The following is a 19,146-nucleotide window of genomic DNA, read 5'->3' on the forward strand; positions in this document are numbered from 1 at the left end:
TCACACTTACATAGGTGATTCTTAGTCAAGTACCTTACCATACTTGGTCTCTTTGAGAACTCCATCTCTTTGAGATCCTTAAGAACCATTAAAAGTCATAGACTTAGCCTTTACCACTAGGCAAGTTCTAACACTCTATTGCTCTCTAGGGAATAGATATAGTTGAGTGTTTCTCATGAACTCTCATAGCTTAGTTGTCCCCTTGAACCAAGTTCTTGGGATCTACAGTCATCATGGTTGGGTTACCACTATAATAGTTCTTTAGTTTGTGGATTTCAAACCCATTCCCTCTAGCAACTTGTTCATTTGATCACGGTTTAACCCTTTGGTTAGCGGATCCGCTAGATTATCTATTGACTTCACATAGTCAATTGTAATCACCCCTGTTGTGATCAAATGTCTCACGGTGTTATGTCGTCGACGTATATGTCGAGACTTACCTTTATAGAAACCATTGTTTGCCCTTCCAATAGCCGCTTGGCTATCGCAGTGGATCAGCACTGGTGGCACTGGCTTAGACCAACATGAAATGTCTTCAAGGAAGTTCTTAAGCCACTCGGCTTCCTCACCAGCCTTATCCAAGGCAATGAACTCCGATTCCATTGTTGATCGGGCTATACAGGTCTGTTTTGTGGATTTCCACGATACAGCACCACCCCCAATAGTAAAGACATATCCACTTGTTGAAAGTGAGTCTCTATTATCGGATATCCAATTGGCATCACAGTACCCTTCAAGTACCGGGGGGTATCTCGAGAAGTGTAGCCCAAGATTTTGAGTGTGTTTTAAATATCTCAAAACCCTCACAAGAGCTCTCCAATGCTCTTTGCTTGGATTGCTCGTGTAACGACTCAACTTGTTCACGGCACAAGCAATGTCAGGTCGAGTGCAATTAGTCAAGTACATAATGCACCCGATGACCCGTGCATACTCTTCTTGTGCAACGGGCTCGCCTTTATTTTTGTTCAAGTGAACGTCGAGTTCAATTGGAGTCTTAACCGGCACGCCATCACAGGCTTTGAATTTATTCAATATCTTCTCAACATAATGTGATTGTGTTAAGATGATTCCATCATTCGTTCTTAGAATCTTCATTCCAAGAATTACATCGGCTAGACCCATGTCTTTCATGTCAAAGTTTCTCTTTAACATGGCCTTTGTATCGTTAATTACTTGAGTGTTGCTACCCAAGATTAACATATCATCAACGTAGAGACACACTATAACATGACCGTTATTAGTGCTCTTGATGTAGACACATTTGTCGCACTCGTTGATTTTAAACCCATTTGATAACATCACATTATCAAACTTCAAGTGCCATTGCAATGGCGCTTGTTTCAATCCATATAGGGACTTTACGAGCTTGCATACCTTTTTCTCTTGTCCAGGTACTACAAACTCTTCGGGTTGTTCCATATAGATTTCGTCTTCTAATTCACCATTCAGAAACGCGGTCTTTACATCCATTTGATGAATCTCAAGATTGTGCAATGCAGCAATAGCGAGAAGCACCCGGATAGATGTAATCCTTGTTACAGGTGAATAGGTATCGAAGAAGTCATGTCCTTCCTTTTGTTTAAAACCCTTTACTACTAATTGGGCTTTATACTTATCAACTGTTCCATCGGCCTTAAACTTTCTTTTAAGAACCCATTTGCATCCTAAAGGTTTAGCACCTTCGGGCAAATCAACCAACACCCATGTGTGGTTTAGCAAAATTGAATCAATTTCACTTTGAACAGCTTCTCTCCAATGCAGCCCGTCTGGGCCAGCAAAGGCTACTTTTATCGCTGTTGGTTCTTCATCCAACATGAAAGCAATGTAGTCAGGACCAAAAGTTTTTGGTGTTTTGACTCTATTACCACGTCTTAGTACTGTATCTTTTGGATCGGGCCTTGCACGCTTGCGCGATTCAGGTTCCGCATCCGCTGATTTAGAACTAGTGGCTTCTTCTTCCACTTGTTTAGAACTAGTGGCTTCTTCAATTCTTGTTTAGAACTAGTGGCTTCTTCAATTCTTGTCTCAGAATTGGTTGAGACTTTTTCCTTGTCTTTGCAAGGAAATGTATTTTCGAGAAATACAACATTCCTCGACTCAATTGTTGTTCCTACTAGAGATGCCCACCGGTTCCGGTTCTGAACCGGAACCGTGGCAATTTTCCCGAACCGGAACCGTCGCAATTCGGGTCGCGGTCCGGTTCAGGTTCAAGATATTCCGAACCGGAACCGTCACCGAACCGGCGGTTCGGGACGGTTCGGAACCGGTGGTTAACCGGCGGAACCGCCAGTTCGGGCGCGTATATCAAGGCATCGGGGATGGGGCCGACGGCGGCAGCTTTTCAGCTGCAAAACCGGCCGGTTTCGGTGATTTTTTAGCGGTTAACCGGCGGTTAACCGTGAAAACCGACGGTTTTGCCCGGAAACCGGTTGTTCCGGCGGTTTTCCGAATATTCAAATTTTTTTTTTCAAATTCGAATTCTTCTATAAGAGTTTCTCTCTTCAATCTCCCAATTCTCTCTCTTTGTCTCCAATTTCTCATTTGTGCTATCGTGCTTCCATTTAATTACGCAAGTGCTACTCTTATTACGCATTGTTATACACTTATACTTGTTCTCGTAGTTCTATAAGTTGTCTTTCTTTCTCAATTGCTAAAACAAAAATATATATATTATTCCATATTTCTACATTTCTACATAGCAATATGTCATCATCCCGAGAACTACGTGGACTTTGATTCCTCAATAAAATTGTGGATACGTAGGCAACTCAACTTAAATTTGTGAAAGTTTAAGTTGAGCTCAAGCCCTTTTCAATTTTTTTCCCCCCATTTCATGTTTTTTTCAATGTAAATTATATTACATTGTTGTATGTTGTATACTTGTATACTTGTAGTTGTAGTCTTGTAGATGTATTATGTATATGTATTGTAAATTGTAATGTATTGTTGTCCGTTACAACTCAAACTCAATAAAATTGATATCATTTTCTCCTTATTCGCCATATTTCTATTTGAATTATACATTGTCTTGTTCCAATTTGTTATATAAATCCAAATTTCAAATTCAAAAAAAAAACAAAAAAAAAAAACGAACCGCGAAACCGCCGGTTCCGAACCGGAACCGCCTAAACCGCCGGAAAAACCGGCGGTTCCGAACCGGAACCGGAACCGCCGGTTTTCGAACCGGAACCGGAACCGTGAAATAGCCTCACGGTTCGGTTCCGGTTCCACCTTCGACAAAACCGGAACCGGCGGTTCCGAACCGGAACCGCCGGTTTTTGAACCGTGGGCAACACTAGTTCCTACTGTGATAGTCGATATTTCAGACTTGTGAACAACAAATCGATATGCACTACTGTTAAGTGCATATCCAATGAAGATGCAATCAACCGTCTTAGGTCCGATTGTAACTTCTTTGGGCGGAGGAACCATCACCTTTGCCAAACACCCCCACACTTTGAGGTATTTGTAGGATGCCTTCCTTCCCTTCCACAACTCATAAGGAGTGACATCTTTTCCTTTGAGAGGGATATTATTCAAGATATAGTTGGCTGTCAAAACAGCTTCCCCCCACATGTTATGTAGTAATCCTGAAGTCAGAAGCAGTGCATTCATCATCTCTTTTAGAGTTCGATTTTTGCGTTCTGCAACACCATTAGATTGTGGTGAATATGGTGCAGTCGTTTGATGGATTATACCACCTTCGTTGCATAATTCCTCAAACGGGGCTACATATTCGCCTCCTCTATCACTTCGAATCGATTTGATTTTACAACCAAGTTGATTCTCAACTTCGTTCTTATAATTTTTGAACGCTTCTATTGCTTCGTCTTTACTTCTTAAATGATAAATGTAGCAATACCTTGTGCAATCATCTATGAAAGTGATAAAGTACTTTTTACCACCTCTAGTTTGCACCATTTTTAAATCACATACGTCCGTGTGAATTAATTCAAGGGGTTTTGTGCTTCGTTCAACCGAATGAAACGGCAACTTAGTCATTTTTGCTTCAAGACAAATTTCACATTTATCTTGGATATCCAATTCATTAGCCTTTAGTAAATCTAAATTTACTAATCTTTTAATGGCTTTTGAATTTACATGTCCCAATCTACAATGCCACAAATTTGAAGACTCGGTCAAATAAGAGGAAGTATATGTTTTATTATTATTAGCCAATGGCTTTGGAACACGCAGTGTTGCTACATTAAGCTTGAAAAGTCCGTCGGTTACATAACCTTTTCTGAGGGACTTCCCAAACTTATACAATGCAAACCTATCGGATTCAAATACAAGTTTAAAACCCTTATTCACTAGTATTGATCCTGAAACTAGGTTCTTCCGGATGTCCGGAACGTGTAGCGCATCCTTCAAGGTGATTGAGACGCCAGACGTCATCTTGAGGATTACATCACCAACTCCGAGGATTTCAGACGAGGCTTGATTCCCCATGTTTATCTTTCTCCCTTCAACGTTGTTGTAGGTGGAGAACATACTCCTATCTGCGCAAACATGTGCAGTAGCGCCGGTATCAATATACCAGCCACCCTTGTTGTTGTTAACAAGGTTGACCTCTTCAGTGACCACAGCAATGAGGTCGTTCTCATCCCAGTCTTTGAACTCCTTCTCAACGACGTGGGCAGCCGGCTTCTTCTTCTTGCTGCGGCAGTCTTTAGCAAAGTGGTCTAGTTTGCCACACTTGTAGCAGTCGCCTTCAAACTTCTTTGAAGGCTGCTTTCCCTTCCCTTTGTCGTTTGGATGGTTTGGGCGAGGGCGTTTGTTGGAGGGACCGCCCCGCTCCAACAGGTTGGCTTTGGCTTCATTTGGGGTGAAGCCCTTAGCCTTTTGATCACTTTTGCGCACGTCGGCCTCAATGCGCAACTTCACGATCAAGTCTTCAAGGGTCATCTGCTTTCGCTTGTGCTTGAGATAACTCTTGAAGTCCTTCCAACTTGGAGGGAGCTTGTCAATGATCGTGCACCTTAGGAACTTATCGGGCAAGGTCATCCCTTCAGCCACTAAGGAGTGGATGATCATTTTGAGCTCTTGGACTTGCTCCATGATGGGTCGAGAGTCGACCATTTTGTAGTCCATAAACTTGGACGCTACGACCTGTTCAGTCCCTGCAGCATTATCTATGCTATATTTCTTTTCTAGGCTTTCCCACATTTGTTTAGATGTGGTTACATTGGAGTATACATTGTACAAACTATCATCTAATGCATTTAGAATGAAATTTTTACAAAGATAATCTCCTTTCCTCCAAGCTTCATAGTCTGCCATGACTTCGAGCCTAGTCTCTTAGTCGCTTGGCGCGGGCGGCTCGTTCTCCGTGAGGAAGTTGGCGACGCCCAATGTTGTCAAGTAGAACAACATCTTTTGATACCACCTCTTGAAGTCTGATCCTCCAAACTTGGGTGGTTTCTCGGCAGGTGGCATCATTCTTGGTGCCAAAGGTGCCGCAGTTGGTCCTTGGAAGGAACCAATTCCGTTGCCCCCGAAGAAGCCAACAACTTGGTTGGGCATAGAGCCCCCCATGTTCGTGTTGGGCATAGTGCCCCCCACATTCGTGTTGATCCCGGAAGATCCAACACCAGTATTGAGCCCGAAGGCACCAACACTCGATCCATTAAAGGATCCGAAGGAACCACTAAACGTGGAACCAACCGAACCACCAAAGGTGGAACCAGTGGACGCCCCGAAGGGGTTGTCCCAAACCCAAGGGACAGTGGATGAGGCGGCTGGGAAGCCGGGGGTTGGCATCATCGAGGGAATCGATGAAGTGTTGACCGGTCCAGTGGTCGCCATGGTGGAGGGAATGGCGGCGGTGGTGGTGGCATCAGCGTTGTTGGATTCAGTCGACATCTCCAACAAATGTTTTAATTGTTTCGAAAGTTTTAGTTCAGTTTAGGAGGTCCAAATCCCTTCAAAGGCAAGTTATCTCGTCTTGCGATTGTTGGTTTCTGGATTACAAGAGATAACAGAATCGGGCGTAATACAACCCAAAAGAAAGGAAAAGGAAGAACTGAACTTAAAAATTACAACGTAGAATCGAAACTACTAAACCAGTATGATTAGCCGAGTCGAGGAGGCCTCTTCCCGCAAGACGAGATACGCCCCGATAGTGCTCTTCGGTTTGGCGTGTCGTCCCCAAAGGTAAAACGGCTACGTCTCTATTGATGCAGCACCGCAATCAGTAGAGCTCCGGCGAACGAGATGGAGGAGAGGGCAGAGCTTCGACAGAAGGACAATGCAGAAAGAGGGAGAGAGCTTATGCAGAGAATGCTTGTATGTGTGTCCTAATGCAGTGGTATGGCTAGCCTATTTATAGGCCAAGCCACCATGCAGGGTCAACCAGCCATTGAAGGCTCATCATGGCAATTCGTAACCGACGTCGGTTACAGGCGTGTGGCTGGAGTGTACCACCCGTGTGTGGAGCGTGTGGATTTCTCACGTGGCAGCCGTGACTGTGCCTCGCTTGACGACGTGTCAAGCCACTTGGATTGCTGACTCGGCGGTGGTCCAAAAAGAATAGTTTGGGCCAAGCCCCAAGCCCAAAGACCAATTGCCAAGATCCAAGTCCAAGTCCAAGTCCAAGATCGGGATCGGGATCGGGCCCGGGCCAGCGACACGCGGCCCGCGAGCACGGGCACGGGCTCGGGCACGGGCGGGCGGCGGCGGCGGCGCGCTCGTGTGCGCGCGTGTGGGCTTTTTCACCCATCTTGGTCCACTATAATTATTAAGTAACATAAAGTCACTTAATTCATACACATTAAAAGATGTGTTAATCCTCCAATGTGGGATAATTAACACTAGTTAATTATTCCCTAAGCTCCAACTCCAAGCTTTAATTAAAAGCTAATTATGACCAACTTTAATCCACTATTTCTCACTCACCGGAAATCGGATTTGAGAAAGTGAATATACTACATTTATCTACGTAAAATGTAGATCGACGCTATGTCATTTAATTTCACAAAATTAAATGTCTCGTCACATTTATTATTTGGTCAAAATCCATTGACCGGACATATTTAATCCATGATTTTTACAACTGTCTCACAAGTGTTGATGACTAATGTTATTGTTTTGTTGTAGGTCAATTCCACGGAGAAATGGTGCATCACTGGCATCGAGTTGCTTGTTGTTGAATGACAACCCGGATAGGGTTCAAGCGACAAGCGACAAGGACGAGACGTAGGCAATTTCTAACCTCCACATCATCTTAAATTTATGTGGTTTTAAATTTTTAATTGTTTTAGAAATAAAATAATCAAAAGTTGGAGTATTGTTATGCTATTTTAATAATTTTATGTGCATTTCATTAATTACGTAAAAGTTGTAGCATAATAGAATTTCATGTATAATATGATTATGTTGTTAACCACTGTAATTATTAAATATCCCCATTTAAAATCATTTTGGTGAAAAATGTACCATTTGTAATTAAATTATAAGTATTTTGCTTGGTAATAAATGATTATATGAAACCTGAATGTATCTACATATTCGATTTTGAGTCTTGTAATTGATAAATATGGATCAAAGTAAGGATTCGATGCAACTGTGAAGTTATTAATATACATTTATGTGTACGAAGAATCCTCGATAATATTAATAGGTAATTAATTAATACTCCGTACATGTTCTTCCAAATTGTGTAGAGATTTCTTTTCTATCAGTTATTAATCACAATCTCAATTTTATAACGATCCTAGACTTGTATAACTCATCTCACCGTCTTATGATTCCATAATTAAAAGTGACTTTATCAACATTAATTGTTCTTAATGAATAAATCTTACTATAAAAATTATAGTTATCGCTATTAAAAGTAATTGTTGTTATTAGTCAATAAAAGTTACTTAGCGGATGCAAGACAACTGCCCGGGTATCCACCATTCTTTTTTTAGCATCTTGGTCACACGAAGTCGCTAACAATACACTCATCATCTCACTCTTAGTACTTTTAGTTAATAACAATAATAATATAAAAAATGATAAAATAATTAAATCTCTTACCTAAACTATATTCGAGCAATTTAAAAAATGAAGCTCTAGGCAATTGTCATTTACTACTCATAGTTATCGTTTCATTTTTGGGAAAAAAAATGAGCAATTCATAATATTTAATACATGAAGTTAACAAGCATAATGTTTTAGACCAAGATCAGAAAACGATCTAACACATCCAAAATTTAACATCTCCGTCATCTCTTTTGCAAAAAAAAGAGTAATTCTTAATGTTTAAGACTCGTAGTTAATAATGATTTTTTTACCGAGATTGCAAAATACTCATATGTTTATAACCTAAAATCATAAAACGGTCACATGTTTAAAATTAAGGACATTATTTTAAATTAAAACAAATTTGTTGTATTCGTGAAGTATGCCAAGAGTTTGACTGAGTCTCAATATCATTATAATCTACATCTCTTTTGGTTTTCACTCATTTATTTGAATATTGAAATATATTGCTATAAAACTTAATGACCAAAAATATTATTTTTCGGTGCGACCCATTGTCAAATTATGGATCTACCTATCCATATTTATAAGCGTTGTGATTTTGTTTAATAAAGGGAAAAGAAAATGAGGCATGGGTCGTTTTGGTCATGTACATATTAATGCTATAGTTGCACGTGTAGAAATTATCTTACGCTCAATTGCTGTTCGATTTTTTTTTATTGGGAAGTATTACCATTTTACTAGCTTTAATATACAATAACTATTTTTTGTGTAACTCAATTTGTATTTATAAAATTATACTATATGACAGTAAATCAGAGAGACTAGAATACACATCGCAGCAAAGTTAAAATAAAAGATTTACCTATTAGAAAGACAAAAATCTCTTTATTTTCCAAAAGAGACTCAATTAGGTTGTCACAAACTTCAATCTATTTTTAACAATAAATAATGATAAAATATATGTTATCCATCATTTCTCACGTCAATTTGAGTAAGAAAATAATTCTATCCATTCATTGATTCCTTCTTATCAAACTACGTAGTACTAATATATGCGAAGATACAAACAGATATTTTATAATAAAAAATAAATCAAATCAATTACAAAAGTAGATTAAAAATGTAATTAAGTTACTATAAAATAAATACATATATCCATATTATACTTTCCATCTCAAAATTGAAGATGAATATCATCAAAAATATATCCATATTATACTTTCCATCTCAAAATTGAAGATGAATGTCATCAACTCATCATTTCATTATACACAGTTACAGACGAATAATGGTTAGAGCCTCCAAAAAATTACCGTGAAACACCCATACAAGTTCATAGTTTTGCAAAAGAGAAAACCTACTAATTTTAAAATAATTTATTCATTAGAATTTCAGTTCTTTTATTATCGAAGTCGAGTGTGTTACTCAATTCATCAATCATGATCTTTGGCTTGCTCCAAGTGCGCACGTTAGACTCCGTGCGCACCCTCAAGCAATAAATAGCAATCAATTCTCTAACCAAATTCAACTCCAATTCCAACCCACAGAATGAGAAACCCAACCGCCAAATTCCACCACCACCGCCACCTTGTCCTCCTCTTCCTCCTCCTAATCGCCGCCGGAAAATTCCAATTCTACAAATTTGCCGACGCAGCTCAGCGGAAGATCCACATTACGGACGATCTGGACGACGTCGTCGACGACGAAGAGGACGACGAGTGGAGAGAATGGGGCACGGTGAAGGCCCGACCCGACTTCGACCCGCCGCCCACCGACTTCACCAAGATGCAGGAGGAAAATATTAAGGGCCCTGTTTTCGGATTCGTTAAACTCCGACCCGGAAATCGTCGGACTTCGGTAATGACCTTTACTTCAATTCCCCATCTCTTTTTAATTCCCATATTGTGTGGTGTTTAGTTTTAGCTGGTTCCTCTCTCTCTTTGATTAAATTTCACCTTTCTAGTTCCTAATTTGTGAGAATGTGAGCTGATAATGGGAAGAAAGAATGTGAGCACGCGCGGGATGGAGAATTCTTCTCCTAAAATGGTGGCAAAGTGAGAAGGCATGGAATATTAAAAATGTTAATTTATTAGGACGTTGGGGAGTTAAGGTGTTCTTTTTTAGTAGTATATGGATTATTTTATAGTAATACTGTTTCTTGAAATTGTATTTTGGATCCAGATTAGTATATTTCATGTCGAAATTTTGTCTTGTGCATCACGTATTCTTCACATCTCAAAGGAGATGGTATCAGAAATCGCCATGAAATGGACCAAGGTGGCAAGAACCGGAGCAACTGAAGCCAGGTTCAGCACCGTTGATCTCAGCACACTAATGTTCACCATGCCGAAAGGTCTAAATGTTTTGGAGGTTTGTTCCTATATATCTTGCAAACCTAAGATCTATGTCTTGAAATTCTTACAGAAACTGTTCATGTTTATTGACCATCTTATTAGTTAAAGGAATACCTGTTGAGCCAACCAGAGGCTTATGAGATCAAGATAGGCGATCAGCTCTTCAGAAGACCGGGGGATCCTACGTTCGATGAAGTTTTTCGCAAGCTCCAAATGGACAAGGCTGAAACCTCTGATGATACGGCCAATGACGAGCTTTAACAACAGAATCACTAGATGGCTGAATATTCTTGTTGTTCCACTGTGACCATATATGACTCATTTCATCCACTTGTAAAATGTTTACATTTTCAATTTTACAACACTTTCCTCTATTTCTGTCAAAACTGCAGATATCTTAATGTGGTTAATAAACTGTTTCTGCTCAGTGATGCATACATTTCTAAGTTTGTTTAGTACACCATAACATGATATCTACACTTAGCGGTGTCATCGGGTATCACGGGGAGATGTAATCATACAATCAAGTGTTTTCAAGAATTCTGTTCAATTCACTTCACAGTTCCTCTAGTTTGAAGAGTTAATGCGTTTGAATAACGAATTAGGAGACTAACCCCAAAGAAGATCAGATCAGAATCACTTGTGCTTATTGCTGAAGTCTGACAGCTGAAGAAGTCGAATCCTGGAGATTCTTGCAGCCTCATCTCGCTCATTTTGAGTGTTATAACCCTAATCCCCTGCTTCAATTGCTTGAATTAGGAATCGAATAATGTCGTGGAAATCAAATAATGTCGCTCTTTTGAGTGTTATTCCATTGTTCAACTCCGGCTCTTTGATAACATTCTTCAGAGTTGCATATCAATCTTTAACAAAGCTTTTCAACATAGATAGCTCATATTGTTTGCAAGTTTTATTACAGTAGCAGTAGATAAACATCATGATCCAGAGATCTTACTGCAGGGTTAGACCCTGGTTTTCTGGCATATCTTAAAGCTGCTCCAGAACTTTTACTTTAGGGCTGATAGAGTTTTCATTCATTAATTTCGAACTCAACATCACAAGAGCTATGTACTTATGCATGAGGAAATATAGTCGACTAGCAATGTTACTTCACATTTATGTTTGTCTATAGAAAATACTCACCCAGTTCCCAACCCATAGATTCCTAGTAACTCTAGCAAGCTCTTGAAGCAGAGCATCTGCAAAACGGCCATGCAAAAGAAAATAGCCGAAATCAGTAAGAATCAGGCTACTTTCCCTCACTACCAAATCTCTGACCAGTTGTGCAATTAGAAAACGTAGCCTCATTCATCACAAGAATGTTGTGAATTTATGCATGGTGCTTTGTTTTGTACTATTACATACCTGCTTCGTTATGACGATCTAGAGTTTGGAATTAGAACACTTCAAGACATCTGGAACACCTCTGCAGGTTATAAACCACCTTAATCAATCAAGTAGTATATAACAACAGAAGAAACGAAGTCAGAAAATTGAGAACATAAGGGTCCATTCAATCTTAACCTTCCCAAAAATCTGTCACTCCCATCCCATTCTGCCATGATCACGGGTTTTATAGTCATCCAGTTCTCCATCATTCCGGCATCCGTGAGTCCCTCTGCAACCTTAAGCAGATATATAGTGCTAGGTGTCAGGTAAGAAGGCACAATCTCCTCTTATTGAACTTCATTATTTCCTACATGAAACAGACACTACCATTTTCATGAATTCCTGTTATCAAAATTTGAATAATACTATTATAAATGGGGCATTTCAAATTTAAACAATCGAAGATAAAAAGAGCTCGAACAATATTCAAACTTATTCATAAAGAAAACAGGGAAGAAATAATTACTGTGTTGCATCTGATCAACTATTCAAACTGATTCATTTGGCCATCATACTTTAGCAGCCTTAAACAGACATAATAAAAACAAGGAGTATTCGAAAATTTGAAAGAGAACACTCACACACAAAAAAAACATACTAGATATATATTCAATTTCCACAGAAGCAGATAATTCGATAACTGGGGGAAAAATTAAAATCGCTTTCGTGCAATATAACTATACCAAACCCCATAAAAAATTGACAACATCGAAAGCAAAATCGAGTGGTCGGAAATGCGAGTGAACTGGCAAGACGCCGATATGATCTCAGTTCAGCAAAACCTTGAAAGCTGAGAGGGAGCTCTCTTCGTAGCTGTCGCAGACCACTCCATCAAAATCCAGTGCATAGGGAGTCAGAGATATTACCCATGACTCTGTGTGATTTTGAATTGAATTGAGTTTTGGAGATAATAATCGATCTATAACCCGCCACACCGGAAAGGCGGCAACCTATAATACAGTCATGTTCAATGGAATTGGGCCTGAAAATAAAACACCTCTAATTGGGCTAAAAAAGTGTGGGCCCATAGTCGTCAGTTTCCCTTTGTACCTAAATAGCCTAAATGATACTCCTACATAATAGTAAAAAAATTATTACTGCTGCTCTCTCCCGTCACATAATAAATGTTACACTTTCCTTTTTAATTTGTCCCACAAAAGATATCACATTTATATTATTGAAAAATTTTCTTTCTCCCATTAATACAGATATATTATTTTCTCTCTCTACTTACACACAAAAGAACATCTCCTAAAATCTCATGTCATTATCCAACTATGCCATTTATTGTGGGACGGAGGGAGTACTATTTATAATAGCTACATTCTTGATGATCTGTTTAACATAGGGGTGTCGAAACGGGTACATGCGGGTACCCGCACCCGATTTCGGCTCCAAAGGCAGTCCCGATACCCGTCCCGCACTGTGTCGGGTGTTACCCGATACCCGAGTTGGGTATCCCGCACCCGACACCGCGGGTACCTGACCCGACCTCTTTTTTGTTTTGTTTTTTTAATTTTATTATTATTGTTATTTGTATATTTTACTCCATACCATAACATGCTCAAGATGTTTCGAAATTAATTACTGCTATATAATATGCTCACTTGTTGGTCATCATCAGTAAGTATCCTTGATTTAGATGAATTCATTCAAAACCAAATAAAAAATTCAAAGTCCAAACATGAGTTATCAATCATTCGTATATGTATATACACACACACAATATATGTATATCCAAAGTCTAAACCTTGTATATAATCATATATTGTTAGTATGTTCCTAAATATATAATCATATATTGTTAGTATGTTCCTAAATATATAACATATTCTGTAAATGAAGATTCTGAAAATTATGTTAGTATGCTACTGTATGTGGGTATGTGTTACTGTAATTAAAAGATTTTAAAAAGTTAAACCTTGACTCTGATAAAAAAAAGGGGAAAACAAAAAAAAAATGTCGTGAGCGCATATTTAAAATTTTAAATGATGGACATACAAAATGCTAATATAATTATAAACAATCGGGTAATTGTCGGGTATCGGGTATATCCGATACCCGCAAATCCCAAAATTTGAATACCCCCGACCCGTTTCCATCGGGTGTCGCGTCGGGTAAGAAATTACTCAATACCCGCTACCGGTTTGACACTCTTAGTTTAACAATTCTTTTTCATTGTCTTCAAGAAGACTGACCGCATCAAAATTAGAACTTGATGATGCTATTTTTTTGGAAAATGTTGACTCAATAGTTGTGAGAAGATTTGTATATAGATAAATCTATAGAAGTTATTTGTTAAGCACATGATTAATTCTACCACCAGTTATGTGAAAGAATGACTTAGTCATTTTTATTCATTTATTGATTTTTGTGAGAATATGAGATGTTTGTTAAGGATAGGATTATACCTGGTTCTACTTGTGAAAAACAATGATTTGTCATTTAGTCATCTTTTGATTTTCATAAGCACATAAGATGTTCGATAAACATAGAATTCCACCACCGTTTATAGTGATGGTTTGATCGAATGACTTATGTCACATTTTCAATAAGAAATTAATAAAATAAAATACTAATAAATAAATAGAAATACAGACATCGTTATCTAAATTAATAAACACTAACCATCAAATCATGAACATACATTTACTTTTTATAAAGATTAGAAAATTATTGAATATGATACTTGTCCAAATTAAGAAGACATTAATAAATACACCAAAAGATAAAGCTAAAGTAAAAGGACGGGGTATAGAGGCTAGAGAGAGGCCAAATAGCGCTCTCCCCTATCTTAACATTCACATTTTCCGCTGCAAGTCAGTTATTCGCGGCAAGTGCGACCACTCATCGTGATTGCTTTGTTGAAGATACTTGTTACTTGAATTCCGCAGTTGTTTACTTCATGGTTTCTCTATTCAAATTTGGTGTGTGAATTTATTTGAAAGCGCATATTTTCATATCCACATGAATAGACGACTGATCGCATCGAATTTAGCTGTAAGTGTTATTTTTTTCTGGAGATCTCATGCTTTTGTTTTTTCTTTTTTTGGTTATATGCTTTGTGTAGCTATTCGTTTCTATCTGAATTTGGTTGGGATGTTTTGGAACTGGATATGTTTTGATTAGGTGGAAAGTTTTAGGGCTTTATGTTTGGAGAAAATCGGGTTTATAGGGTAGTTTGCGTTTAAAATAACGTAAATGTACCCATTTTGTTATCTATTCCATATATGTGAAAACGCTACTCTCATTGACGTGTTTATAAGTGAAGACTCCACCCACATTGGCATTTTTCAATTTCGAACCGTATGTCGTCGTATTGTATTGAAATACAGTAGTTGTTAAAACACGCCAAGTAGGTTGGCGTGTTTTGAATAAAAACGCCTTCACCACTGGCGTGTTTCAATTCTTCATATCAATTCTCCGAAGTTAAACACGCCTTCCGTGATGGCGTTTTTCATTAGACACGCCAACGGAACTGGCGTGTTTCATTAGACACGCCAACGCTATTGACGTGTTTATTTAGAAGCCTCAGTGATGTCCACGCTTCTCCACCGCGGTCGTCTGTGCGAGATGATTTTTTTGGCGTGGATCTAGAGAACGCTGTTGTTCAAGATACTCATCCCTCTAGGATCCCTAAATCTACATCCAGAATTGGGAAGGTGATACGGGGCTTGTTTATGCGGAAACGGCGAGACGAATAAACTAAACCCCAACTATTTGTATTTGATGATGTAATTGATATTCGTGTTATATTGGTAATTTGATACATCCCATTTTTATACTTATTTATATTAATAATTTGATGCACCCTCGTGTTGTACTTATTTATGTGGATGAAAAAACGGAAGCTTGCAATTTCATGCAACCAGTCTTATGAAAGTCGCCAGTCCCATTGGCGTGTTATAGTGTGTCACAAACACGCTAGTCCCATTGGCGTGTTACACTTGGGAATAATTTCGTCCACTTTTTTCACGACGGAGGGCAACATTCTGTATTGAAACGCCAGTCTGTTTGGCGTTTTAGAAAACACGCCAACATGGTTGGCGTTTTTATTTAAACGCCAGTCTCATTTGCGTGTTACACTTGGAAGTAATTTTGGTTAATTTTTTCTACTGCAACGTTCTGTAATGACTCGCCAACCTAGTTGGCGTTTCTACAAAACACGCCAACTAGGTTGGCGTTTTTATGAAAGACGTCAGTCCCAAGTCCCATTGGGGAGGGTTTTTCGCATTTGGGGGAGGGAAAGTGATTAGGGTTCGCGCTTATGGGAGAGTTCCCACTGATAACTGGTTCCAGCCAAACATGCCGACAGGGTAGGCGTGTTTATGGTTGAGACGCCAACTCCATAGGCGTCTTTGGGTATAAACACGCCTACATGTGTGGCGTTTTTAGGCATAAAACACGCAGATGGCTGTGGCGTTTTTTACGTAACACGCCAACCTCGTCGGCGTTTTTTTATGTAACACGCCAACCACGTCGGTGTTTTTAACTTCCCTGTATTTCCATAAAATACGACGACATACAGTTCAAAATTGTAAAACGTCAATACGGGTGGCGTTTTCACTTAAAAACACGCCAATCCGGGTGGCGTTTTCACTTAAAAACACGCCAATGTGGGTGGCGTTTTTCCCATATATGGAAGAGATAACAAAATGGGTACATTTACGTTATTTTAAACGTAAAGTACCTTATAAACCCGATTTTCTCTTATGTTTGTGAGTGAAGATTTTTCAATAGGAAGAAGGCTTATTCTTATTAGGTCCTGGCTGATTTTTACTTTGAGTGTGTATAAAAAAAATCTAAGCTAATCTACCATTTATTCGATGGGTTGATTAGTTTTATTCTTTTTAGACTATTTTATCCGTTAAATACTCAATCCTACATTTTATCAATCTATACTTTCACTTAAGTAAACTCTTCCTAGGAGTTTTAGCGTTGAAATGTTGGAAGAACATATCAAAAAATTTATACAGTTATCGGGGTTAGTAAATACTACTTGCAGAATAATTGATCACAGTTAGTGGTTGCTACAATTGATTACATCAAGTTGCATAAGACCATAAGCTGAGTATGGAAATTAAGCTTCACACTAGTCCAATTCGATTAGGGGTAGTGCTATTAGAAGGTTATGTGATGAACTGATTTGTTATAGCCTTAACTGTGTTTATTGTACTCGTTCCTGATGTTTTAAAATTGAAATATGCCACTGACATAGTTTGCACATCTCAATATTCTTTGCTCTTGGATGTTCATTTTATGCTGATTTTGTCTTAGTAAATATTTCCTTAGATGTCAGAGAATAACAAGAGAGAGGAGATTTCACAGAAAGGAAATGATTGGGAAGTTGTGGCGCTCACGGAATCTGCTTATGCTGCTGCTCCTGGTCCCAAAAACATTCTGGATATTAGTGACAGCAATTTAAGTGGGGATGATGATTCTGAGACTGCTCGTGCCATGTTCATGTCTGGCCACTTTGGACTTTCGCCTAATGTGCACGAGAACTTTCCACTAGAACCTGAATGCAAGGAGAAGTGTTCTGGAGAGGGCCATGACCATGATGTCCATCAAGTTACAGAACAGCAAGGTAGTAAGTCAGATTTAAAGCAAGACGAAAGTTTGAATATAGAAGGGCTCATTTCTGATGAATTTTCCGGAGCTACAGAATTTGACAAAAAATATGGTTCTGACTTGGGCGACATTGCATCCTCAAAATCGATAGACAAAGAGCAGGGCGTGTATGTGACGGGGAAGAGCTCTTATAGTGATGCTGTTGCAGCAGGCATGCCTCTCATTGCTGATGAGGACATGGGCACTGCTGAAGAATTTGAATCTCCGGATGATGCTGCGAAGTCAAAAGTGCATAAACATGTTGAAGAAGATAAGTTTAGTGAGCCGACTGATCTTCCGTGTGATGCTTGGTGGAGAATACGTGCTGCTTCCTTGTATGGCCACGCGAAAAATTGAAATCCATATTGGTCTCTCATTGTTGCTGCAGCTGTTATTGGGCTTGTGATTATTGGTCGCAGGTGGCAGCGTGATAGGCTGCAAGCTTTTCAACTCAAGTCACAATTGACTATAGACAATTAGGTACTTCACCTTTTGTTGCAAAAGTTTGTGTCTGGTTTTTTCATAAATTTCTATACTTTCACTGGTAAGTAGTATCTGCTCGATCACTGCAGGGGTTTTATGATTCAAAATCGACAATTTTATCACTAATTATATATGCTATATTGCAATCTCTGGTGGTGTTGAGTCATTTTAGTTTCACTCTTTGATATACCCTGCTTACTTCAGATTCATTTCTCGTGTCACAATCTTCGTCGCTTTGAACACTTGTTTCCCTCTTATGCAGGATGCTCACTGGATCCCTAGTCCTGTGGGACGAGTTAAGGGTGTATTGGACTGAGCTCAGTGACAGAAGGCTAACTACTGAAAGGAAAGAAAACATAAATGTCCTGTGCATTGTCTACCAAGATTTGGGAACAAATTATATCGCGCTTTTTTACTGCATTTGCTCGTGACGAGGTACATTTGGATATAAATATGTACTGTAATCGACACTAGGAGCTCATACCTATCATATGCCCGCGTTTAGTTTGTCTGAATTAGTGCAAACTATGAACGAGGCATCACAGGCGTGGCTTGTTGGAAGCTGGTTTTTGTAACTACTGAGATGTAAATTATAAACAGTGTGTATGGTGACATGTTCATATTCTGATAATACTTATCATATAATCTTGCAAACTCTGGTTAGTCTTTTTCTTCTTCTTTCTTTTCTATTCATCCCCCACCCCCCTGTCGATGACCAAAACCAATTTTATGCTTTGTGTTTGGGGGATCAATACTACCTTTTGAATGTAATCGAACCATTCCGATTTATTTTGTTATCAAACATTTTACTTCTTCAGTAACTTATTTTATTACTCCATCCGTCCATAAAAAATAGAGCACATTTGTCATTTTTAATTGTCCATAAAAAATAGAGCACATTTAAAAAGAAAAAAGTTTTCAACAACTTCTGTCTTACTTTTTTCTTTCTCTTACTAATAAGACCATCCACAACGAGTCTCGCGCCGGGCTCGCGTCTCGTCTCGAAGAGACGAGACCCCCGCGAGACGCATTGCAGCGCCCATCTCGTCTCTATCTCGCGCCCGTCTCGTCGCGTAGCTCGTCTCGGCGAGACACGAGACGAGATGGCTCGTCACGCGCCAGGGACACGTGGCACGTCCCCATGCGTGCGTGACGCCCACTCGCTGGCCCGCGAGTGGGCGTCGTCACTGATGACGCAATAATTCGTTTTTTTTTTAAAAAAATCGATTTTTAATTAAATTTTTTTTTTCAAACGGTAATGGAAGAATTGCCCGGTGGCTTGGAGGGGTTCCTACACGAGCGGCCACAAAGGCACCCACCCAACCGTTGTACTCGAGGC

The 19,146-nt window shown here is 39.2% G+C and overlaps 2 protein-coding genes and 1 long non-coding RNA gene across 8 annotated transcripts; 2 read left to right on the top strand and 1 right to left on the bottom strand.

Moving 5' to 3' along the window:
• Positions 1-9,246: 9,246 nt before the first annotated feature.
• Positions 9,247-10,752, top strand: LOC121792446. 2 transcript variants are annotated; one of them, XM_042190396.1, is made up of 3 exons: positions 9,247-9,828; positions 10,153-10,341; positions 10,428-10,752. In XM_042190396.1, exons 1-3 carry the CDS (start codon positions 9,520-9,522, stop codon positions 10,584-10,586), a joined length of 657 nt encoding a protein of 218 aa, XP_042046330.1. In that variant the 5' UTR covers positions 9,247-9,519; the 3' UTR covers positions 10,587-10,752. The 2 variants fall into 2 exon arrangements, with proteins under 2 accessions (XP_042046330.1, XP_042046331.1); XM_042190397.1 differs by having other exon boundaries at positions 9,250-9,828; positions 10,213-10,341.
• Positions 10,487-12,669, bottom strand: LOC121792447. Of its 2 annotated transcripts, XR_006048885.1 has the most exons (6): positions 12,398-12,669; positions 11,850-12,021; positions 11,691-11,751; positions 11,469-11,524; positions 10,940-11,062; positions 10,487-10,626 (listed from the first exon to the last, which is right to left on the bottom strand). It is a non-coding gene; the product is annotated as an uncharacterized LOC121792447 (long non-coding RNA). The 2 variants fall into 2 exon arrangements; XR_006048884.1 differs by having other exon boundaries at positions 11,850-12,669.
• A 1,792-nt stretch (positions 12,670-14,461) lies between these two features.
• Positions 14,462-18,470, top strand: LOC121765571 (ATG8-interacting protein 2-like). 4 transcript variants are annotated; one of them, XM_042161793.1, is made up of 4 exons: positions 14,462-14,714; positions 17,007-17,301; positions 17,380-17,804; positions 18,070-18,470. In XM_042161793.1, exons 1-3 carry the CDS (start codon positions 14,682-14,684, stop codon positions 17,679-17,681), a joined length of 630 nt encoding a protein of 209 aa, XP_042017727.1. In that variant the 5' UTR covers positions 14,462-14,681; the 3' UTR covers positions 17,682-17,804; positions 18,070-18,470. The 4 variants fall into 4 exon arrangements, with proteins under 4 accessions (XP_042017727.1, XP_042017713.1, XP_042017706.1 ...); XM_042161779.1 differs by having other exon boundaries at positions 16,992-17,804; XM_042161772.1 differs by having other exon boundaries at positions 17,007-17,804.
• Positions 18,471-19,146: the final 676 nt, after the last annotated feature.

This window comes from Salvia splendens, chromosome 2, assembly GCF_004379255.2.
Source record: "Salvia splendens isolate huo1 chromosome 2, SspV2, whole genome shotgun sequence".
In the NCBI taxonomy this organism is placed as follows: Eukaryota; Viridiplantae; Streptophyta; class Magnoliopsida; order Lamiales; family Lamiaceae; genus Salvia; species Salvia splendens.